Below are 24,530 nucleotides of genomic sequence, written 5' to 3' on the forward strand. Positions count from 1 at the left end.
CTGCAGTTCAGATTGTTGTACCTTGGCAGCTGCTGCTGCCACCTGCTCCTCCAGGAAGGACAACTCCATGTCAGACGTGGAGCTGCAGATTCCCCGGGCACACTCCTCCAGGTCACTCAGCTCAGCCTCCAGACTGTACACTGATCCTGCTGCCACGTACACCTGCAGCACATTTAAAAAAAATCAAGTTTAAGTGTTTTTGAAACCTGCGTTCGTTTGAACTTTATTTCTCTAAAACTACTAAAATTGCACAAAACAGGAAATAGCAGCTTGCAGTGATGGAACAAGGATAAGTGAAATAAGCACTTATTTTGGAGATTTTGCTGCATTTTAACACATTTTTGCAGACGATTTTGTTTAATACTCATCTTCACAATAATGTCATTAGGCCATATTTGCTCATTTATGTGCTCATTTATAACTATAATTATAACTGTAATAATGAAAAACAAGTTTCACTAGTTCCACATTATTATATTATTGAACAGTTAGATAATCATAAAGGTTTTTGGTTATAAACTTTAACAGGATGTTAAAAAAAAATTAAACAACATGTTAAAAATAAAAAGTTGGCTAAAAGTATTTATATCCTGGGTAATGTTAGGTATATATTAGATTACAAGGCAATGCGAATATTATATTTTTCATTATTTCTACCCTATCTGAGTTATTGTGTTGAAGTATGGGGGAATACATATGTGACTAATATGAAACCATTATACTTATTACAGAAGAGAGCACTTTGAATTATGCATAATGTTAAATATAGAGAACACACTAATAATTTGTTTATAAAATCGAAATTATTAAAACTAGACGATATAGTGAAATTACAGACATTAATTATTATGTTTAGGGCAAAAAATAAAACACTACCTCTTAAGTTACAAAGTTTATTTGTATTGTGTTCAGAAAATGGGGACAGCCAGAAGGAAGTTTTATTTTAAGCACCGGTTTGCTTGAACCACACAAAGCCAAATGTGTCCAACAGTCATAGGCATAAGAAACTGGAATTCTCTCCATGATCATTTTAAGGGTTGTATAAATGTTTCTCAATTTAAAATCTGCTATAAGAATAAAATGATAAACCGATATGAAGAAGCTGAAAATAACAGAAATTGTAGAAAGAATGATCCTTTTAGTTTGATATTTAGTGGTATTGCTCATTGTTGAGTATATTGTTCTGTTTGTTTTGTTGTGTTGTGTTGTGTGCAGAATAGTGTCAGAGTGTATTTTTGGCTGTAAGTGCCTACTTGTATTATCACAGATAGGGGGCAAGTGTCAATCAGAATTTATTCTTCTTCCTGCTCCTTTTCATGTTACTTTAATTGAAAGAAAGGTTGTGTATAGGAAATGAATTACTGCTGTACCATGTGTGAAACAAAATAAAACAAAAAACAAAAACAATGCATGATGGAATAACAGCTACATTAACCACAATTTTTATGTGTTAATTACTTGATGGACTCAACTGAAAATTATTAAAAATAATGATTTTAATAAATTATCTCAACAGCAATTGAAAATCTAGTGAATAAAGTGAAACTATTAAAACAAGCTGTCACGTCACTGAGTTATTGAGAGAGAAATTGAAGCAGGGTAAATGTAAGGGAAAAAGGAAGCAGCCAAAGTAACTTATTATTCAGTTGGCTTTGTTTCTTTTTAATGTTTGTTGAAAGATTTATGGTAATATTTAATTATACTTAGCGGATCCTTTTAAAGCCTAAATTAAAATGCTGCATCTTCAAAACAAGAGCTAACCGTGCTACATGTGATGTAGAATATCTTTAAACTGAACTCACGTTTTCCTCCAGTCTGGAGAACTGCTGGTCCAGTTTTTTGGGGTCAGTGTTGGGGGGCAGGGAGGTGGATGGGGGTGGGGTGTTTTCTCCTCCCTCCACACCCTGCAGCAGGTCTTCAGTGGCGTTCAGCACCTTCAGCATCTCAGTAGTGATGCTGCGCAGGGACACGGCTGAGTATCTCTACAGCACACAAACAGAGACGGGTGTTACTCTAAATACTGACATCTCCTGGCAGTGTGATTAAGGATACCTTTATTTTCATTTAAATTAGAAAAACAAGTAAGAGTGCAATAGAACAACTGTTCATACCCAGGTGACCAAAATATAGGAATTCAGTGTGAAGGATTTTAAAGCTTGCAGTTTGAATTTCCTCCACATCCTGATGTTTTTTTTAGGTCATACTGGGATATTAACGCTCTTACGTTAGCCTGGACTCAGATTAATGAAATGCAGTGCCACTCCACTTACTGCTCTAAATAAAGTTCAAAATAAAAACATCCAGATGCATGAATGAATTCAAATGCATTTCAGGAGGAGGGACTTCAGTCACAGTGGATGGTAATCAGCTATAAAAGCTAGTAAATCATTAATATTATGGATTTTCTTTTTTGGGGGGGGTAACATTGATGACATGTTGAAAAATAAGTTATGCATGACAAACATGGAAAAATATTAAAAAACAAAAACTAATCTGAGTACCCGTCTTCAACCAAAACAAAGTTCATTCTCACCTGCTCCAACAGAGTCGACATAAACTCTATTGTTTTGTAAAGCTCCATGTCTCTACCCTACAGCTCACACAGCGCAGGAGGAAACGAAGCACACAGAGGAGAAAGAAGCATCAGACAGAAGTTAGTTGCGTTCAAAACAAATGATTTTTAGGGAGTTTGCACTGGACTTTAAAGTGATATATTGCAAGTAAAGGAGACACAGGAGAACCTAAACTCGTAGAGAGCTCTACTGGGGTGTCGGCTCTTACAGCTCTATCATAAACTCTGCATTTCGCATCGTCAGTATTGTTTTATTATGTTATTATAATCTAGTCCAATACAGCAGGAAGCACTATAAGCTGTAATAACACAAATCAAGACTTCTTCTGTAATCAAACTCTTAAAGGGGGCAAAGTTTGTAAATGAAATTTTAGCACAGGCCTGTTGGACTGAATATAAACACTTGAGCTCAAATGAACGGAAAACTTTTAGGAAGTGAGAGGAAAACAGCGATGAAGCAGGAAGTTATGTAAAGCAGGTTTACACAAACGTTTGTTTTCTTTACGGGAGACAGAAAATAGAATAAAGGTTTGGCCAGCCAGGAATTAATCAGGGACCCTCTGGCAAATAAAACACACCATGCAGACTCATTAGCACGATTATACATTCTTTGGAGGGTCTTTAATAAATCTGGTTATTGGGACAGACTATGTCTGATGCAGGATTATGTGTAATCTTGTAGCACTGATAGAAATAATGAATCCTGTGTTTTATTTCTTATGAACTGACCTTTTCATTTGTAACTGGTGAAATGTGCATGTGTGTGTTTGTTTTGTTCTAAGGTGCATAGGCTCACTTTACCCAGCAGAGTGTTAGTAGGAAATAAGTGTCAGAAAAAAGCTTCTGAAATGGTCTCACAGCTTGAGTGCTTACATTCTGAATCTCCTCTGCTGACAGTAAACCCTCGGGCAGAGACAAAGTGCTGCTTTCTTCCATGATGTATGCACTTTTGTCTTTGACTTCCTTCATGTCTGTCTTCTCCATGTCTGCAGTATCTCCCCATGTCTCCAGTGCTTGCCGCTCTGCTGCCAGACTTTCTCTTCCATCCTCTTTTTCCTCCGTGTCCTCTTCTGTTCTTTCACACATCAGGGTAGCTTCACTTGTCTCAAATGTCTTGGTAAATGTCAAAGCTGCAGGTTTTTCTTTAACCAAACTTTTTTCACTTTCTTTCTGCTCATTTACATCTCTGCCTGCCTTGTCTGTGTTCTCCCGTTTTGCAGAAATATCTCCTTCAGTTTCCTCACTTCTATTTTCCTCGGGATGTTTTCTCACCTCTGACTCAGACCTCTGGTGGCCTCTTTGACTTTGAGACTCCTTTGAAAGATGTCCCGTCTCCTCTGAAGCGTCTGTGCTTTGTCCAACCTTTTCTCCTTTCTCTCCTCCTTGATCACTGCTTTCATCTTCATCCTTTAGCTCTTTGTTTCTTCCTCCGACATTATCCATTATTGGTTCTACGTCCATGTCGCCCAAAGTCATTAACAACATGCTGCTGATTATTCTGTCGAATTCTTCATCGCTGTCCTCTAAAGATTGCCTCTTTTTCTCGCTTTCTTTGCTTTCTTTCTGAAACTTGTCTTCTCTGTCTTGGTCGGGCCACTTTGCCTCAAGCCAATTCTTTTGCTGTAAGTCGCTTCCCTGTGCTTCCACCCCTGTTTTTAAGTTAATCTCTTGTCTTTTCTCTGAGTCGTTTTCACTCTCATTTCCTTTGAAAACTTCTACTTTTTCAGCGCCTAAGTGCCCCTTGGCTATTGTTTCATCCACTGTTACCCTCTCCACCGTGCAATCTTTATTTTCCGCTCTCTCATTTTCCTCATGCTGGACAGCCTCGACTTGTATCTGATTGTAAAAAGCATCCTCATGTATTACTTTTCCATCCCTGCCCTCTCTCATTGTTTTCTCAGTATCAGCCATTAACTCAAACATGTTCACGTCCAGGTCTCCAATGGACTCTGTCCTCTCCCTATCTGCTCTCTCCCAAAGCTCTTCCATCTCAATGCTGTTCTCAGTTTCTCCTTGTTTCATCTCCTCCTCCATTTCTCCCTCATTCTCTCCAATTCTATCCAGCTCATCCTCAGTGGAAGAAAACTGAGAAGCCCTCACTAAACTGACCAAATCGCGTAGCTGTGCTGCTTCCTCTGCTGGCAGTTTCCACAGAGACTCTTCGTCCATCGTCTCGTCTCCTTCTCTGCTCACTCTGTCCAACTCGTCCTCTGTAGATGAAAACTCGGAGGCACTGACTTGATTAACTAATCTACACACTTTCACCACCAGCTCGTCCTCGTCCTCTTCCTCTCCCTTTTCCTTTTCTTCTATGCCAACTTTGTCCAGCTCGTCCTCTGTGGATGAGAACTGTGAAGCTCTGACTTGTTTTTCCAACTGACATATTTTGTAAGTCAGTCCTTTTGGCTTTTTCTCATCTTGCTCTTTATCTTCCTCCTCCATATCTTCATCGTTCTCTCTTTCCCACTCTCCTTCACTTCTGTCGAGGTTATCTTCAGTAGACGAAAAGTATGAGAGTCTGGACTGTGCAACAAGCCTGTAAAATCTGTATTTCATCTCTTCATCCATTTCTTTCTCTTCCTCATCCTCCATTCTCCTTTCATCCAAATCGATCTCCATTTTCCACAGCCTCTCATCTTCCTCCTCTACATCCGTACTTTCTTGAGTCCTTTTCTTCGTCTGTCCATCATCTCCGTCTTCATCAAGCTTTTCATTTCTTGTGGTCGAGTCAGAAACTCGTGCCGCTTGCTGCTGCAGACTTAACTGAAGCTCCTCGTCCACTGGATTGGATTTATTTACAGTGATGTTACCCTCAGAGTCAAACGGTTCAGGGGTGGTGGCTTCAGACGTCAGAGTGTCAGAGGTCACATCATCAGAAGGATGTGGTGGGACGTTGTCATTTTGATTTAAATCCTGCAAACAGAAAGAGTGTTTGACTTAGAAAATATAAATTTATTATATTTACCATTGCTATTATTTGTGAAGTGGGTTTGTTGTCTTGAAAAACAGAGACTTGACTGATTGATTTATCAGTTAACTGAGTAATCATCTCATTTCTTTATCGTCATAGCTCCATGCAAACAACTGCAGAAATTAGACAAGTTTCAGAGCAAAAGCTGGCAGCTTTGCATGTTTAAAGGTCCTTGAATGACTCAGCTGGATAGTCCAGTGTCCTTTCATCTGTATTTCTTTCTTACCGACACAGGAGAAGAAGCCACCTTTTCTTTTTTACTCTTTCTCCTCTTCCGTGACTTCCTCATTTTTGTCACCTTCGTCTCTCCCTGATTCCCTCCTGCTCCCTCCAGGTTAAAGTTCACATCGATGATGTTTGTCCTGTGGGATGACGAAGGTCTGATGATCTCTGCCGGCACCTTCCGCTTTAAGAGAGCCATGAGAGGTTTTTTAGGCTTCCAGTTCCCCTCAGAGTCTGAAAACAGACCATCTTGGCTGCCTCGCTCGCCCGTTAGTGGCGATGGGATGCTGTCGCCGGCGTCAGGCAGGTGAAAGTTAGAGTCCGTCATCTTCCTGTGGATCTCCTTGAGGACGGCACCCCAGGAGCTGTCAGGCTCTGGTCTGCTTTCGTTGTCTGAGCCCAGACCTTCGTAGGCTGACACCACTCCGGACTCCCTCTCCAAAGCGCTGTAGACCAGGCTCTTCCTTTTAGTGAGTAGGCTGGGACGAGACAGCTGGGCGCTCTGCAGGGCAATCCAGTTCCCATCAGGGCTCTTCAGCACTGCGGACACACCGACGCATAGACGCATTTACACAGATATGCACATACACACACAAGGACGCAGATATCACGCAGAGAAGCAGGGAGCAGTGTGCCAAACGAGGCATATAACGATGCAACAAAAACACCCACACAAGTATTACCTACCACACCTTTAACTAGAACTGAGAGCGTGACATTACAGCTAGCAGTTCCCCAACAAGGCAGAGAAAATTTGGATATGAAGCCAGTTTGTATGAAAACTTTGAAAAGAGATAAAGTATGAAAAAAAGCATTAAATGCTGATGCAAATGTGGACCGTTTTCCTTAAAATTGGGAGACTGTAGCATTGTTTACCTGTCACTTAAATCATGTTGTTCCAGTTACAGGAGCACGCATGTTGTGTATATCATATGTAATGAACCTGTTCCAACTTTTTATGGTAATACATTCAATCATAAACAGTGTGAGGAGAAAAATATACATAAAATAATCCAATTTACAACTGTGAGTTTAACATACTTGTTGAGTTTTTGAGGATCTTACCAGCGTTATCCAGCCGGTCTACACTCTTCCAAGCCGACCCAGCTCCTTCCTTCTGTAATGTCTGCGGGGAGTCTTCTATAAGGCCCGGAAGGTCATTGTCCAACAGTGAGAAAGCAGATTGTGACCTCTGGGGAAAAAGATAAAAGTCATTGCAAAATTAGAAAAAAATAATTTGGTGATATTTGAATTGATCTTTTATTTCTATAAACTGATGATAATATAAAGGTTCCTTGTTGAATAGTTCAACCAGCAGAGGTCAGCATGTGGAAACAGAAATGATCATGTCATCCTTTGTTTCAGTGAAAGAAGAACTGATGACTTACTGTTCAGCTGCTTCTGATGTGCGTGTGAAGAAGAACCTAAAGGTCCAGCAACATTTATCATATGAAGAACAACCTTTTTACTTGACTAACTCATTTTGGCCCATGGCCTTCATCAGGATCATCACAGAACAGACTCTAAGTACCAAATATTCTTTTTTTTAAAAACACAGCCTGGGTGGTACCAACAAAAGAGATTTTTAAATGTAACTTGTTCTTCATACTACATGTGCTCCTGGAGCTTTAACGTCTTCTAAGCAAACTGGTTTACTCATTAAGAATAAATACAAATACATTACTTGAGTTATTTCCCACCAATTATTCACAAAGGTAAAGTTATTGGATCACAAAACGTGTTTCTGATTTATTTATTTTTACCCAGAGGCTTGGTTGATGTTTCTGTGAGCTGGACGCTTGATCAGAGGGGGACTGATGTTGATGATGAAGGTCAGTGTTGCGTTCAAGGGCCAAGTCTTGATCATATTCTGCTCTCATCTCAGCCAAAGTCTTTCTCCTACTAATGATCTTACATAAACAGAGACTAGGATTAGTGCTGCAAACAGCTCAGTACTCTGCAGATGAAAAAATAAATAAAATTAAATAATTAACTCCTTTCTAATACTGGAAGGTTTGAAGAGGCCTTCACATGCTAAATTATTGTTCTTATGTTTTTTACTTTTTGCACAATGGTTTTGGCCAGTTCCTCAATGAGCTCTCCTCTGTGCTCCCGCAGATAGCGTGCTTCATTCTGCTTCTCCTGTTGTAAACACAAATAAAAAAGCTATTCATCGCCGCAAACAAACACTCTAAGCTGATTACTCCTCTGAATATACACTACATATACATGTTTGCTGTGCTGCATCCAAAAGCTTTAGCATACTTTGAGAGATTAGTAAGAAGTAAATCTTTTCTAACATAACTGTGTTTTTAAAGATGCAGCATCAGAAATCTAAGTTAGAAAGGTCAAGTGATGAATTAAACCAAAATAATTCCCCCTATATGAAAAAGTATAACATTTTAAAGGCTAGCATGTTACTGGGGTTTCATGTGAATGAGCAAATCGTTTTCAGTTGAGTTAAAAAGGTATGCAGATATTAGATGAACTTTGTTTAAGAAAATACTTTCAACCTGCATTCTTTCAAAAGACCAACAGGGGGTGCTGACTATGGTTGAAACAAAGAAATTTAGGAAAAATGTCCTTTCAGCTATGACCTCTTTAACGACCCAACCTCATGGCTTTATGGTCGTACATACTGGGTTCAAGGCTTACTGAATACAATTTTTTAAATTATGATTCAAGTTAGAAAAGAAAAGAATGCGGTTTCATGGCAGTCCCTCCTTGTGATTGACAAGTTATAACCATACAAGGGTCACTCAGCCAAAACACATCAGCAAAAGCATTCAGATCGAGGATTCACATCATGACCTCCTCGGGTTATTTCATGGAGTGGCCACATTTTACATACAGCTATGAGCAAAGATAGCAATCGCCCTGCCATTGTCTTATACTGTAGTATTAAACCATCTGAGTTTTGGACTGAAGCATAATCCTGATGGTTTAACTTAATCTGACTGAAAGAAAATAAAAAAACAGAATAGTCAGATTAAAAAGAAACTTCATGTAAGGTCTCTAGAGGCTATTTATCAAAGTGCAGATTGAGGATAATCTCCAACATAATGTAGCATTTCCAGTAGAAGACTGTATGGGTCGATAGAGGTTCGAACAATAAGCAACTATTTGTATGAGAGGAAAAACATGAATAACCTGATTGGAAGTGTCAAATTCAGCCTTGGAAATGGCCTCGTCTATGGCCTCCTCTAAATACATATGAAAAACATGCACTTACCTGTTCTTAATTATCATTTTAAGTGTGAATTTTATCATTTTTTTTTATTGTATTTTATTTTGAAAACCCAGAAACCGGATCTCACTCTAACGTTTAGAAGCTGCTAAGGCTTCCGCTCCTCACAGCGCGCGTTTGCACTGTGAGGGTAAAGTCCTGTAATGAAAGGCTCTGGCATTTTTATGGTTTCTGGTGTGAATGTTGTTACATAAGTTGTACATGTCGATGTATATAGGTTCATATTGATGTTAGAAAGTTTCTGTGTAACTGAAACAAAGGCGGGTTGCTGTTAAATAGTGTTTCTGCCGTATTTATGCTCTTTGGCAGTTAGTCTTTGTCAGCCCCCTAGTGGTTGCTGCGCATAGCAGGAAATGTGTTTGGATTTACCGTTTTTCTGTGCTTTTTGTGATGTTGTTTTACATTGTAGGAGCTACAATTGCTGGTACCATCAGAAGACACCTGTTGAGTGTGTTTTATGTCTTCTGCAGGTACGTGAGCTTGTTAACAGCCATTTTGTCTGTAAAGCACAAGCAAGTGAAGATGTAATGCGCTATTGTTAATTTGACCACTAGAGGGAAATGTTTAGTTGGTGATACTTATGTTATCCTGTTATTCTGTTTTATACGATTGTGAAATGTATTTTATTAGTCATAAGATTTCTTTTGTATACAAGCTCAGTATGACAGAGTGTAAAATGAGAGAAGTTATTATTTTCCACCTTTTCTTTATTAAAAGGTTAATTGTAAGTCTGTTAAGACAGCGCGCGTTTGCACTGTGAGGGAGCTACAATTGCTGGTACCATCAGAAGACACCTGTTGAGTGTGTTTTATGTCTTCTGCAGGAATAAATCGTGAAAAGCCAATCTTTCTGAGCGTCTGTGATTTTTGAAGAGCTGGAAGTGTTACACAAAGATAGCAATCGCCCTGCCATTGTCTTATACTGTAGTATTAAACCATCTGAGTTTTGGACTGAAGCATAATCCTGATGGTTTAACTTAATCTGACTGAAAGAAAATAAAAAAACAGAATAGTCAGATTAAAAAGAAACTTCATGTAAGGTCTCTAGAGGCTATTTATCAAAGTGCAGATTGAGGATAATCTCCAACATAATGTAGCATTTCCAGTAGAAGACTGTATGGGTCGATAGAGGTTCAAACAATAAGCAACTATTTGTATGAGAGGAAAAACATGAATAACCTGATTGGAAGTGTCAAATTCAGCCTTGGAAATGGCCTCGTCTATGGCCTCCTCTAAATACATATGGAAAAACATGCACTTACCTGTTCTTAATTATCATTTTAAGTGTGAATTTTATCTTTTTTTTTTATTGTATTTTATTTTGAAAACCCAGAAACCGGATCTCACTCTAACGTTTAGAAGCTGCTAAGGCTTCCGCTCCTCACAGCGCGCGTTTGCACTGTGAGGGTAAGTCCTGTAATAAAAGGCTCTGGCATTTTTATGGTTTCTGGTGTGAATGTTGTTACATAAGTTGTACATGTCGATGTATATAGGTTCATATTGATGTTAGAAAGTTTCTGTGTAACTGAAACAAAGGCGGGTTGCTGTTAAATAGTGTTTCTGCCGTATTTATGCTCTTTGGCAGTTAGTCTTTGTCAGCCCCCTAGTGGTTGCTGCGCATAGCAGGAAATGTGTTTGGATTTACCGTTTTTCTGTGCTTTTTGTGATGTTGTTTTACATTGTAGGAGCTACAATTGCTGGTACCATCAGAAGACACCTGTTGAGTGTGTTTTATGTCTTCTGCAGGTACGTGAGCTTGTTAACAGCCATTTTGTCTGTAAAGCACAAGCAAGTGAAGATGTAATGCGCTATTGTTAATTTGACCACTAGAGGGAAATGTTTAGTTGGTGATACTTATGTTATCCTGTTATTCTGTTTTATACGATTGTGAAATGTATTTTATTAGTCATAAGATTTCTTTTGTATACAAGCTCAGTATGACAGAGTGTAAAATGAGAGAAGTTATTATTTTCCACCTTTTCTTTATTAAAAGGTTAATTGTAAGTCTGTTAAGACAGTGCGCGTTTGCACTGTGAGGGAGCTACAATTGCTGGTACCATCAGAAGACACCTGTTGAGTGTGTTTTATGTCTTCTGCAGGAATAAATCGTGAAAAGCCAATCTTTCTGAGCGTCTGTGATTTTTGAAGAGCTGGAAGTGTTACACAAAGATAGCAATCGCCCTGCCATTGTCTTATACTGTAGTATTAAACCATCTGAGTTTTGGACTGAAGCATAATCCTGATGGTTTAACTTAATCTGACTGAAAGAAAATAAAAAAACAGAATAGTCAGATTAAAAAGAAACTTCATGTAAGGTCTCTAGAGGCTATTTATCAAAGTGCAGATTGAGGATAATCTCCAACATAATGTAGCATTTCCAGTAGAAGACTGTATGGGTCGATAAAGGTTCGAACAATAAGCAACTATTTGTATGAGAGGAAAAACATGAATAACCTGATTGGAAGTGTCAAATTCAGCCTTGGAAATGGCCTCGTCTATGGCCTCCTCTGCCACCCGCCTGGCCACAGTGAGCGTCTCCGCCATGCTGTGCTCTAAATGCGAAAATAACAATCACGTGTTTTGTTGTTATTTGAAGGACTTTTGGATCAAACAATTGTTTACATTGTTTACTCTGCAAAATTTTATAAAGAAGGAGCAGTTTTCAGTTCAGTTCACTTTTAAAGACATGCATCTGTCTGCATTCAGTCCCAGTTTCTGCAGACTGAGACATGACCACCAGCCCAAAGCAGCTTTTCATTCATGTTTGCCGTCACTCATCCTGTTAGCGCAGTGAACTATGCGCGTGATGACAAATGAGAGCAAGGCAGGACACAGAAGAGAACAGACTGACATGGTTGTTTGAGATGCAATAGGAACCTGCGCCAAAAGATTACAGCTAAGATCATAAAACTACTCAATTCTTCTGCTATAAAGCATTACATGAAAGTCAGCATGGGAACAAATATGGATTCATGTGGAATCATGAGAGGATTATGTTTGACCTGGATATTGGGAAATATCTTTTTCTTGTTGAAATTCACTTTAACAGGAAATGGATGACCAATCAGGAGAAAAAGGCCAAATGTTCGAGTAGCCAAATCTGATGTATGGCAAATAAATGGTGAGCATTTCACTGACTGATTTGGGTAAAAGATGGAAAAGCTCTCACATTCGACTGCAAATACTCTCATATTGGTGAAGGTTTGCTGTCTGGGTCTGTCTGCACCAATGAGACCAACCCAGTTGCAATGGGTGTCTTTGCAATACAGGACTCAATCTGTTTGCCAACGAGTTGTATTCTTATAGTATATAAACACAAAGTTGCCAAGCGCCGTTTTTCCATTAAATTTCTGGATTTCTGGCCTGGCTGGAACTTCATTATTATCATGGAGCTAAATGAATAAAACATGTAGCACCATAACACCTCTGTTTAAGCTATTAAATTCACTCCATAAGAGATTAAATCAAGAAACATAAAATTAATAGGCCTAAAACTGATGCTCCAGGAAGGGCTAAAAAAATAAGCCAACATTGCAATACAATACATATTGGTTTCTTGCAGAGTAACACAAGATAATCATCTGAACTGTGTTAAGTTAACAAAATCCACCTTTGTGCATCTTAATACTCTTCGCAAGAAAGCAAATATTTCCCTGTAAACCCAAATTCAGCTTTATTATCTTCAATATAAAAGTTGATGTTATAATATTGTGGTGCAGATTGTTAAATTTGCACTTGCCCAACCTCAAAAATTGAGGAAAACAGAGCTACGCTGGGACTTAAAGGCGCACAGCTCCAAAGGACTCACTGATGAGTTAACTGACCCCTGTACTTAAAGTTACTTTGGCACTTCAGTATTTTACAAATACCAGAAATACAACTAAAACCAATTACATTTAGAACTGTAAGCAAAACTTGAATGGCAGGTCTTTTTTTTTTTTTACTTCATTGCTAACAAACAAAAACTGAAACTAATTAGTTTAACGTTTATCTTAGCTAGTTACTGGGAGAAAGCTGAACTGGGGAAAATCTGTAACTTTTGTACATTAAATAAAGCATTTATGCCACCACAAAGTGTCATACTTTTGATATGTGAAAGTCCAAGTGTATGCATGTGTAATTACAACAGCAGGTGTACAGTACAATCAAGCATCAGTGAAGTCATAATTAAATGTGTCTGCACCTTCAGTTTGTCTGTAAAACGTTGAGTCGCTCCCGCAGACGCTGTCCTCATTGCAGATGCTCTCCTCATAGGCGCTGCCCTCTGCAGACACACACATGTTTACATGAACGTGAAAAGACTTCCACGTGGGATTAACCTTTTTATCCTGGAACCTGATCACGGGAATAACCTTTAAATAAGATGAAGCATTAAAGAGATGAAGGAGCATCTTTTTGGTCACTGTCATTTTTTTAAATTGCGTTATGGAAACTACATTTGTGCAATTATGAGAATTAATTTTGATATTTTATTATGACAAGAACAGTTTTCATTGCAAATACCTAAACCTCAGCTGTGCTGTCTCCAGTGAGATGTTCTTTCCTGTATGAGAGCTTAATTTTTGATTTATTAAGTGTAAGTTTTGATAAAAATGACACTCTACCATGTTTTTCGCTTGGTTTGATTACTTGTTTCCTCACTACATTTGCTGGTAATACATCTATGGTGTAAACAGATATAACTACACAAACTTATCAACAGTATCTCTGACCGATATTTGAAATACATAATCTGATTTTAATGTCGGTAACTGCTCAGTAGAGAGCACTCAGTCACTCTCTACATAGTTTCCCCTTGCAGCTCTTAAGCTCTGAACTCTTTTCACATCATTTAAATATTCATGCAACAATGCATCCATTTGTGGTTATATAAGTGCATTAGTTTCCTCATGCATGGCATTACCAGCCGATCTGTGCACAGCAGGGCCCGGTTCAAGGGTACAGCTGAGTACACGGGGTCACTTCAATTCATTTAAAAGGCCAAAGAGCACTTAAGTAATATGAACTGTTCAGATTTTTTAAATGAAGCAAGCACTTTACTCCACTGGTTAAAACTCCAGAGACAAGCTTGATGTGAAATATCCTGAAATAGAGACAACCTGAGGATTTTTTTTGTGTTTTATTTGCAGGAAAAGGGATTTTGTTCTAGTGACGCCTCGTGTATGTCTGCAGACATCTGTGTCATAACAGATGCATGCGATTAGAAGTATGACCAGAACAGCAGCTGGAGGTCACTGTAACCCTGAAGGCGCCATGAATCTCTCGGGAAGGCGAGCTGACAGAGGCATGCATGAGAATATGAACTCTGCAGCAGAAAGTACTTCTCCCGTGTATCATGAATGGCAGAGTATATTCCATTGATTTGAATAACATTAACCTACATCTATTCTACCTTTAGATCTTACAGAAATCCAATAAATTCCTTTAACCACAACTTCCAATGAATTTATGAATTCCTTCAAAAGTAAAACTGAAACCATTAGAGAGAAAACATTTCTAACCACCTTACAGACTCATTATTATATACAGCTACTTTCAGTACTACTAATATTTACGTAACTTCAATATACACTTCCTCCAAACCATCAACGTGTCTTTTAGACCCTATTCCTGCAAAACTGCTCAGAGAAGTCCTACCATTATTAATTTTTCAATCGTATGATTAATCTACACATTATATATTAAACCATCATTTAAAAAGCCATCACTCGACCCGGCTGTCAACTGGCCTAATTATAGGCCAATCTCAAACCATCCTTTTATCATTTTCTTGAAAGAGTATTTGTTAAACAGCTAACTGATCAAAGAGTTATTGTTAATTTCTCTTCCATGGTGTGTTTTGTCCTGTGTTCGTCTAATCACTTTCAACTGCTAGCGGAAGATTTAGCCCAGTTCTGCCAGGTTTCTTCCTGTTTAAAGGGAGTTTTTCCTTCCCACTGTTGCTAAGTGCTTGGCCATAGGTAGTCATCTGTTTGCTGGGGCTGATTTGGAGCTATGTAAATAAAAGTTAATTGAAATTGAATTAAAATGAAAATTAAATCAGTACTAAAGCTAACCTATTATTTTACAGTCTTAGATATCTTTAACGTGCTAGCAGGACTTAGAGCTAAATGCTAAAGCTAGCAGAATCCTAATAATCATCATTATGCCCACAATGTTTTTTGACTTGTTAGTATGCTTATATAAGTAATCTTTAACACTGAGGATGCCATTTGTTCTCCATGTTTACAGCAGCAAACTAAAAAACTGAACAATTAAAAAAAAAAAGTGATGTCACACCAAAATTACAACAACAGTTGTAAAGATTTGTAGATGTATTTATTTTATAATCATAGTTATCATCAGGATTTGACTGTTCGTGGAAAAAACTAGTTTCAGAATTCTCAAATGATGAATCACAACAGTAATCACTAGTTTAGATGATAATAAAACGCCTGGGCCCTGTGCTTCGTACGTCGCTTACTACATCCAAGATCAAATGAAACATCCAAGACCAAACCATCGCGCTAACCGTGAGCGCGCTAATCCGGTTCCCCGAACACACCTGCTGTTGACGATTAGTACAGCTGGACGCAGTAATGTGACATCACTGGGTGTCGTAAAAGGGGCTACGCATCGATAGTAGAAACATTGATCGGCAACCCTCTGATTGGTCGGCGAAAATGTCGACGGAGCGCGCTCGGCTCGGTATTTTTCGGCAGCAGAGCAAGAACTCTTGAGTGAGGGATTTCAGGAGTTTCAGAGTTTAATCAGAACGCAAGGGAACACTGCAAAGGCTGCAAAAGCAAGGAGCGAGGGCTGGCAGAAAGTTGCTGACAAATCAAACTCGTAAGTAATTCAATAATAACAATAATAATGGAGTGGATTGATATAGCGCTTTTCAAGGCACCCAAAGCGCTTTACAATGCCACTATTCAGTCACTCTCACATTCACACACTGGTGGAGGCAGCTACAGTTGTAGCCACAGCTGCCCTGGGGCAGACTGACAGAAGCCAGGCTGCCATATCGCGCCATCGGCCCCTCTGGCCAACACCAGTAGGCGGTAGGGTAGATTTATTATATTACACTATATTATCCAATATTATATTACATTATATTATAATATGTTATATTTTATCCTCTTTCACATTAGAGCCACGACAGGACCCACTAGAACATGGGAACAGGTAAAAGTGAAATATAAGAATATTCTACAGAATGGTAATATTTATCACTTATATTGCTTTTAGTCTCTTGGAAAGAGACCCTGGAATAATCTGTTTGTTTATAACAGCAACCAAGAAAAGGGCAGAGCAAAAAAAGACAGGTGGTGGTCCTGCACCCCCTCGTCAACAAGTTGGTTAAGTAAATAATACCCTCACGGGAAAATCGATATCTCTCTATGAGCACACTGTCGCGCTGAGCTAAAGGATCCTGTCTGTCCCGCAATATACGCTGAATTCTGAGGACTCTCCTTATCAATCTTGCACCTTCCGCAATGGGTGGCTCGCGTATACGGACAGGACATGGCTGCGACAGACTTCCCAAATCCACCTTCGCTTTTATAGCCGTGGTCTCTCATCTTGATTACACGAAGTAATTTACAATTGCTACTCTGAAATATGAATTAAATCTGTAATAATCACATACATGTAATAGAATGTTAATAGTACATTTCCCTTTTTTAGGAAATGACCTGTATGTATCTGTGTGAAATCAATAAATGGATCAGGTGCTGCATTGTCTTTAGTTACATTGATGTTATTTATTTATGGTGAAACAGTGGTGGAATATCGCTGTTGCTTTCGTATGAATGACGCGGGCATACTTGCGTGGCCGCGATCTAATCCTGTTTACATAAAGTAAACCTGCTCCCCAGCAGGTTTACGCTTACGGCTCTGTTGCTATGACAGCAAGTCCCGGATGGGCTTCGGGGAACCGAACGATCCAGGATCACGCGAAATCGTCAACAATCTCATCCAGCTAACTCACTTAGCGCGGTACGAAGAACAGGCCCCTGTATGTCTGTACTATACAAAGCCTTGAGTAAATCATATATATGAGTTCGCCTCACTTCCTCTGCTCCTCAGGGCCACTTTGTTCCTTTGCGTCTCTGTTCAGAGGAGAATGTCTCCAGGCTTTGTTGAATCAGTGGACTGTGTTGAAAGGTCTTGAGGGGAAATGTTCCATTGCTGCACAAATCTCACACAAGGTTCAGGATCACACAGCATTTAGTTCTCAAATGTCAGCTCCGCTAGTTCTGATGCTATTCATGTCATACGCATTATTCATATGCAAAGTAACATCATGAGTCACGCTGAGTCGATCGCATTTTGCAACTGGATGGAGAGTTTAGTTTTCAGTGCCGGTCTGTCATTAAAGTACAAAAACGGAAGAAACAGAGTGCTAAAGAGTGCGTGTGCAGAGAATAAAAAAAAGCTATACATCAGAGGAGCGACGGCCTAACGCCAGCCCACATCAGTCCTCCTCCCACCAGGGTCAGAGCTCTGCATTATCTGCAGCAGGTGACCTCTCCTCCACACAACACACATAATTCTCTGAAATCCCTTGTCGGTTCAATCAGATCATACTCTGAACCAGTGGTTCACAGATGCTCTGGTGCTTTGTCACTGACTAGACCTAGATGCCTGAGCATATGTCACTAGGAACACATTTATTCAAAGCTCTCTGTGTCTGAACCAAAACATTTTCAGTGTGACAGCTTCTCATTTAGCTGTGAAGACACAAAAAGCTTCTTCTACACTGACTTTGCTTTCATTAAAGAAAAGCTCAAAGCCTTTTTTTCTTACTGTCACTGAAGTAGAAACAGGTTAAAACTGAAAGATCTCGTGTAAAAACAAAACTTTTAGGAAAAGATATTGCAATGTTTGAAGTTCATAATGAACTTTTCAAAGAAAATCTTTCGAATCAAATTCCTCTGAGAACAAACTCCTCTAATCTAGAACCAGGTCCATCCCTAAAAAAGTAAAGGGCTAAAGAGCTGCCGTCTCAAAACAGCTGGACCCAACACTGATATTAGTCATCAGGGAGCGCCAGGTGCACTGTTCACAGATGATTTGCTGATGCAGTGCAAAGATTCTGTCTAGCATGACTTTCATCCCTCAGAAATTCAAGCCCACCACAAAGCTGTCGAATCAGTGAGATGTGCTGAAAGGTTTTTAGAGGAAATGTTTCATTGCTGCACAAATCTCACACAAGCTTCAGGATCACACATTACAAAGAAAAAACTGACAAGAACCATAACTGGCCCTGCGCTAACATCAATTAAAGAACATCTACTGTCGGCAATACACATTACACCTATTAATAACAATAATTAAAGACCAGAGATTATAAATATAAAAAACGTTGATCACTGCAGCTTTAAATTACACAAATTCTGAGGCCAAAAACAGAGGAAAACAAATTAAAAAGTGATCCACTGATTCGAGTTAACTTAAACTGTGCTTGTAACTGCACCGTCATGTTCACATCTACGTCTGTAAACACTTTTGAACAGTGGATCATAAAACCTGCACACATACAGCAGCACTGAGTCCCTGCTGAGTGAAGATATGAAAGAAGCAAACAAACATTAATAGACTTGATGTGTAGCAACAGCCTGAGTGATTTGCCAGAGTAATGTGGGATGAAAGCCAAGAGCTTAATCCTCTTTCACCCTCTTCCCAAGTTCATGTTCTCCACTGCTTTGAGATATGAAACAGCAAAAATCAAGACAACTTTGAGCGAGCACACTAATTTCTCATCAGAGTAGATTCTCCCTACAGCAAGCTGTTATGAAACGAGCCAATCATATGTGAGGTTTTAGTGAAGTAAGAGCTGGGAACGGTTTCCTAACTGAGAATCTTAAGCATCTAACGCAGCAGAAGTAGTTTACCTGTTAGCTCTGAAAGCGCACTGTGTTCTGCCAGGTGCTTCCTGTAAAGAGTCTTCAGCACTTTGGCGCTGCCAAACCTCTTGAAGCGTTTCTTCACATTAGTGTAAAACCACTCCAGTGACTGTGTCTTCAACAACCTGAGAAAGAAACACACAAACATACAACAGATTAATATAGATTATGCTAATCACCCTACCAAATGTGAAGGAAATGTAGTTTTCTTCACATTTGTTATTATCCACAGATTTGTTATTATCCACGTTTTGGTCAAGCAACATTCAACCAGAATTTCAGTAACCAGGTCAAACACAAAAAAGCAAAACCATCAGTCAGTCCTGGTGCCAATCTACATCTGACTCACAGATGAACACAACCAGCTGCTGGCAGCTGTGCGGATTCATTTCCACTATGTCTCTCACATCAATAGCCAAAACTTCTCTGGAGTTACTTCATAAATCAGGAGGCTGAGAGAGACTCAGCAGGAGATGTTTAATCATTAGTAAAAGGTAGACAGGAGACACATAAGCGTCTCACTTTGATGTTTGCAAGACAGCATGAAATCACACGGGCCGGTTTACACTGAAGTTGGGTCGTCATGGGGGGTAATACAGTGACAACGCTGATTAAATAGCAGGATTGTCGCACTGATTTCATCTTACACTCTACCTAAAAAATAAGTGTTTTTAAAGCTGGAAGTGAGTTGGAAAAACACAGCAGCTGTTATCATTTGTGACGGGTAAGAAGTCACAGCCAACAAATCACAGTGACACTATCTGATCTGCAGCAAGAAGGCAGCATTACAGAAACACTTCACACAAACTTAGCAGAGTCTTGCTGACGTAAAGTTAAGAAACAATCTGTAGATATGAAATCACTGTTTGGTTAACTGTGAAAAGTCTGAACCACCAATAAATCTAAATGTGAAGACGGTTGGGAGCAGTCCGGTGGTGCAGTAATTAGCACCATCACAGCAAAAAGGTCCTGGGTTCAAATCTAGCCGGGATCTTTCTGTGTGGAGTTTGAATGTTCTGCCCATGTCTGCGTGGGTTTACTCCGACTTCCGCCCACAGTCCAAAACAAAACCTGTTAATGTTACACATCTCGTAGATACACTGTGCTGTTTTCTTTGTTTTACCTACTGTATCATATTAACTGGAGAAAACCCACACAATCATGTAAGGTCATGCAAACCCCAGACAGAAGGGCGTTTATGTACCCAAACCCAGAACACTGCTGCTGTGAACAGTATTTCAGCAGTGTTTTACTTAAATAAGTCAATGTGAAGAATTTGAAGATTTCTGTAGACCTATCAGTTAGTGAGGTCACATGAATTAGACTAATGTGAAAGTAACATGTTACTCTGCAGAATCTGAGTAAGTGTGCAGAAAATGTATCTCAACTACAACATTTACAAATAGTGACTGACTCTATGAAAAGTGTCTGTTTATAGCCTTGCATACTATAACTAAAATTGTTGTATGTAACATATGAAACATGGCTGTAAACAGACCCAGTATATGATCCAATGTGTGCATGATATTGTTAGTCTAGCTCAGTTACGTGCTGCATTATCTTCAAGTACATTTAAGATTGAAATTCCTATCACTGCTGCTTTTAAATTAACTGTATAATGACACGTTTATGTTTAATGAGGTACCCTCCGATTTCTGAGTGGTTGTAAGTGTGTGTACACAGCGAGTGAGTGCTTTGACAGGAAGCAGATGCAAAACATAAAATGTCACACATCATTACTGCACTTCTACAGGCTTTGTAAGGTGCCTCCTGGTGCAGACTAAGCAGCCAGGTTTTAACTACCAGCTACTGGCCACGATGCCTCACTGGAAAGAAAGAAGTACATCTACAAAGCACTATTACATTTTTATTACACTGCAGTTTTTTCTTTATTTTAAGTCTATTTGGATGTTCTACCTTTAGGTTCTCTGACAAATACTAAAGTTAACGTAGCACCTAAATACATCGTTTAATGCATGACTGGATATCTGCAGTCCCCGTTGACCCCACGGCTGATGCTATATTGAATGATCTGGAGGCAGGTGGCAGGTAGGTAAGCTTATCACAGTGATTCCTGACACCAGCGCATGTCATGGCTCTCTATTCTCATATTATCTACTTAATTGATTTTGAATGTCTGGGTCAGACAGCAGCACAACCCTGATCCACTGCATACAGAGTGGCATTTAAACCAGCAACTGCTTTACACATTTAAAATTTACATCTACAGTGTCTTTGAAGTTTCTGGAATATATTAAGGCTTTTAAAAAGGTGCCATTGTGAAGTATATAATGTAATCATTTAGCAGAAATCACAGGCTTTTAATTTGGACTCTGTGCAGCAGACGTGACCGGACATGGTCACTTCAGAGTTTGACTAGAGGCTGCAGAAATACATTCCCACTAAAACCCCATAAATCTGACAGTCTGTAACTTTCAAACACCAACAGTCTGAGGGTCAGACCTGCATGTTTAGAGGTGAGAATAGTGGCTCCATTTTTTTTCTTCTACATGCAATCACTTCTGATTAGGAGCCTGTCTAGAAATGTGTTCTCCACACATTTGAACGATTATCACGTCTCGACCTTTTTCATGATTGCTGCATTTTCAGCAGGCCTTACAAGACAGCATTCAATTTGTCATAGAAACTAGTTTTTTGCTTTGTACCCCTCAGCAATGAGAAAAACATATAACAAGCTCAGCCTCGTCCTTTTAAAAGAAAATGTCAACTCCTGAAATGTCAGCGTTTCATGAACAAAGGGAATTTTAATTATGACACACTTTCGATTTTAGCCATTAGGCTTTACAATCTGAGCAAACTGTAAAAAATATAAAATTACACAAAAATAAAGTGAAGTAGAGCGTGTGGATTTAAAGTTCACATGCTTAATGGAGCGTTTCAGGATTTCTGTAACATTAAACAAACAAGTTGAGTTCGAGAAAAGACCTCTAAAGGGAAAATTTGGGAAAATGTCTTTGAAAATCCATTTTATGTTGCTGCACATCTCCCTACCTCTGTCATCTTGCATTAGTGCAAATGTTGGGGCCAAAGGAGACTTTATCCTGCACTGTATCTTAGTGTCTATGTTATGTGTAATAAGTGCTAAATCCATCTCTCCAACAGTGGAGTAAGACCTTAATAACCTTTGACGTCACTCTCGGCCTCTCATCCTCACTTAGTCTCCTTGTATATCGCACACACACACACACACACACACACACACACACACACACACACACACACACACACACACAGAGAGATAAACACCACAGCACTTCCAGGCACCACCGCTGACCTTACCTGCTCTTCTGGCAGGCGGAGCAGAGCCAGGTCTTGTCCCGTTTGTTGTACACCCGGCAGGCCTTGCAGACATTGTAGTGGCAGTCGTGACACTGGCGTTTGGGGTTGAGCAGGAAGGTGAAAGGCGAGCAGCAGCGGATGCAGCAGCGCTGGTTGAAGCAACTCTGCCGTGACAGCAGGAGGCAGCGACTGCCCTCCTCGTCCAGCTCCTGCTTCAGCTCGCTGTGGGGAGGAGGGGGGAGAGAGATAGTGAAACTAGGAATGTGTGTGTGTGTGTGTGTGTGTGTGTGTGTGTGTGTGTGTGTGAGAGAGAGAGAGCGAGAGAGAGAGATGTATAAAATCTGTTTGAAAAAGATGCTTATGTGTCAGTGAGTAAGATAAGAAGTATAGTATTCCACAGGGATCATATGAAGTTCCTGCACATGGATAAAGCACCAGACCAGGGTTTACTGTGTCAAATAGGATGATTATGTGAATGAGGACACAGAGTGCACAGATGAACGCACACTGGTCCTCTGCATCCCTTTAATGAAAATGGAGCAGAAATTAAAGTGGTTTCAAAAATTCGGTCAGGTTGTTTCATCATTTTGTAAACAGAAAATAAATAGATACGGTGAGAATTATGGAGCTGCTTCATATGTTTATCGAGCTGCTTGTTAACCAGAAAGCCTGTATTAAATAAATAACAGCCGTGGTGACTAAACCACAAATACATGGTTAAAACACACACAAAGAGCCCAGTGTCTTCAGTGCATCTTCACTAAGACAAATGAATTCAGTCGCTTGTCCTGATAATTAACTAATGTTAATAACTGAACAAGTATCTTCACTAGTTATGGTGTTAATGATGGCATGAATATATGAGAACTTGTTGAGGCTTGAAGAGAGAGATGTAAAATCAGGTAACATTGGACTGAAAGGGGTTCATTTGAGACCCCTGATGTCTTTTTTTAGGTTAATCTGGATGAAAGTGCAAAAGAAGTGAGAAGAGCTCAAACCATGGAGATTAATGCAATAATAATTTATGCTAATTAATGTAATGTAATTTTGTAATTGTGTGCCTCAATATGACTTTTTTTAACATGCCGTCTCGACTTTACACGTTTGATTGCATTTATAATCCTTTCGCAAACACAAAGCACTAACAGACTTACAGCAGCCTGCATTTACAACCTGCAAACAGCACTTACATTAAGTGCTTTGAGTGCATCAATATATAAGGACCAGTCCATTTACCATTTTACCATCTGTTTCAGTGCCATACAAAGACAGCAGTCTGCTTCTTTTGTTGTTGAGTTAAATTAATGTTGCTGTTTGACATCATTGGCACAGTGTTTCTGTTTCTGTGCGTTTGTGAGGAACAAATCTGTTCTGGTCAAACTGGTCAAAGTAATAGAATTAAAACTGTACGCAAATTCATTATTTGTTTTATTAAAATGAAACACATTAATCTAATTACTTATTTATTTATTTACTCATCTAAATTAATTGGACTTGGTATGCACATCTCTCTTCATTTGTGGTGTTACTAGATCACATTTATCTGAATTTACATTGTTATAAATTTGTTTTAGACTGGTTGCTTTCTGCCAGGGAGCTGAATAACTGCCAGCTATTTTTTTTTCTGTTACATTCAGTAAATGTGACAGCAAACAAACACGGGTAATTGTGTAACAATTTAGCATTCATTTCTTTTATCATTAGCTTTCCAGCAAAGAAATACAGACAGAAGCAGATGATTTGACAGGAGCTCCAACATGATGGAATATAAAATTAGTCAAACAAATGAAGGCAAAGCAGGAGAGGCAAATAGAAAGTGTAACTGTGTAGGTGGCACTAGAAAGAAATCCATTATTTTCACATCATGACAGCAGGAGCATCAGCCATAACTGAATCATTTATAAATTATTACAGCTCGAAACTGATGGAGTCTGACAAGATGAGGAGAGAGGCAGGAACTGCTTCTGCAGGTATGCAGGTTGGTTTCATTTCAGTTTCTGATGACATGAAATTCAAAATGCAAAGCATCAAAATAAATTCCTCATTCTGCACGTGACAATGTTTATTAAAGTACGTTTACAGAATGTGATTTATGGAAACTTAGGGGTTTCTTTAAAAGAAAAGATGATGATGTTATATGTGACAAAAGCTCAAAGCAAAAACTCAGACAACAAATGAATATTTTTAGTGTAGAAAAATGTGTCAATTTCTCTGTTAATCAATAGTAACAAGTAAAAGGTCACATCAGCGATGACGAAAAAGATGAATTTTATTTTTTTTAAAAGAACAATTATGATAGCAAGCTTTGGTTCTGTTGGCTAATCACTTC

The 24,530-nt window shown here is 39.1% G+C and overlaps 1 protein-coding gene and 1 long non-coding RNA gene across 3 annotated transcripts in view; one reads left to right on the forward strand and one right to left on the reverse strand.

The window, feature by feature from the left end:
* myripa (myosin VIIA and Rab interacting protein a) overlaps positions 1 to 24,530 on the reverse strand; it is a 38,894-nt gene that overhangs the window by 1,387 nt on the left and 12,977 nt on the right. Inside the window, exons 3-14 of the mRNA XM_080907284.1 lie at positions 22,202 to 22,423; positions 18,890 to 19,026; positions 13,195 to 13,275; positions 11,466 to 11,563; positions 7,827 to 7,907; positions 7,529 to 7,675; positions 6,831 to 6,957; positions 5,770 to 6,305; positions 3,446 to 5,485; positions 2,534 to 2,590; positions 1,803 to 1,982; positions 1 to 162 (exon numbers count right to left, since the gene is read on the reverse strand). Of these exons, the coding sequence (XP_080763410.1) occupies positions 1 to 162; positions 1,803 to 1,982; positions 2,534 to 2,590; positions 3,446 to 5,485; positions 5,770 to 6,305; positions 6,831 to 6,957; positions 7,529 to 7,675; positions 7,827 to 7,907; positions 11,466 to 11,563; positions 13,195 to 13,275; positions 18,890 to 19,026; positions 22,202 to 22,423 (3,868 nt within the window). The remainder of the gene's footprint in view (positions 163 to 1,802; positions 1,983 to 2,533; positions 2,591 to 3,445; positions 5,486 to 5,769; positions 6,306 to 6,830; positions 6,958 to 7,528; positions 7,676 to 7,826; positions 7,908 to 11,465; positions 11,564 to 13,194; positions 13,276 to 18,889; positions 19,027 to 22,201; positions 22,424 to 24,530) is intronic.
* LOC308412739 lies at positions 10,412 to 16,809 on the forward strand. Of its 2 annotated transcripts, none has more exons than XR_013974617.1 (3): positions 10,412 to 10,757; positions 12,061 to 12,132; positions 14,141 to 16,809. It is a non-coding gene; the product is annotated as an uncharacterized lncRNA (long non-coding RNA). The 2 variants fall into 2 exon arrangements; XR_013974618.1 differs by lacking the exon at positions 12,061 to 12,132 and having other exon boundaries at positions 14,141 to 16,054; positions 16,145 to 16,809.

This window comes from Rhamphochromis sp. 'chilingali' (genome assembly GCF_963969265.1).
Source record: "Rhamphochromis sp. 'chilingali' genome assembly, chromosome: 16".
NCBI classification, from domain to species: domain Eukaryota; kingdom Metazoa; phylum Chordata; class Actinopteri; order Cichliformes; family Cichlidae; genus Rhamphochromis; species Rhamphochromis sp. 'chilingali'.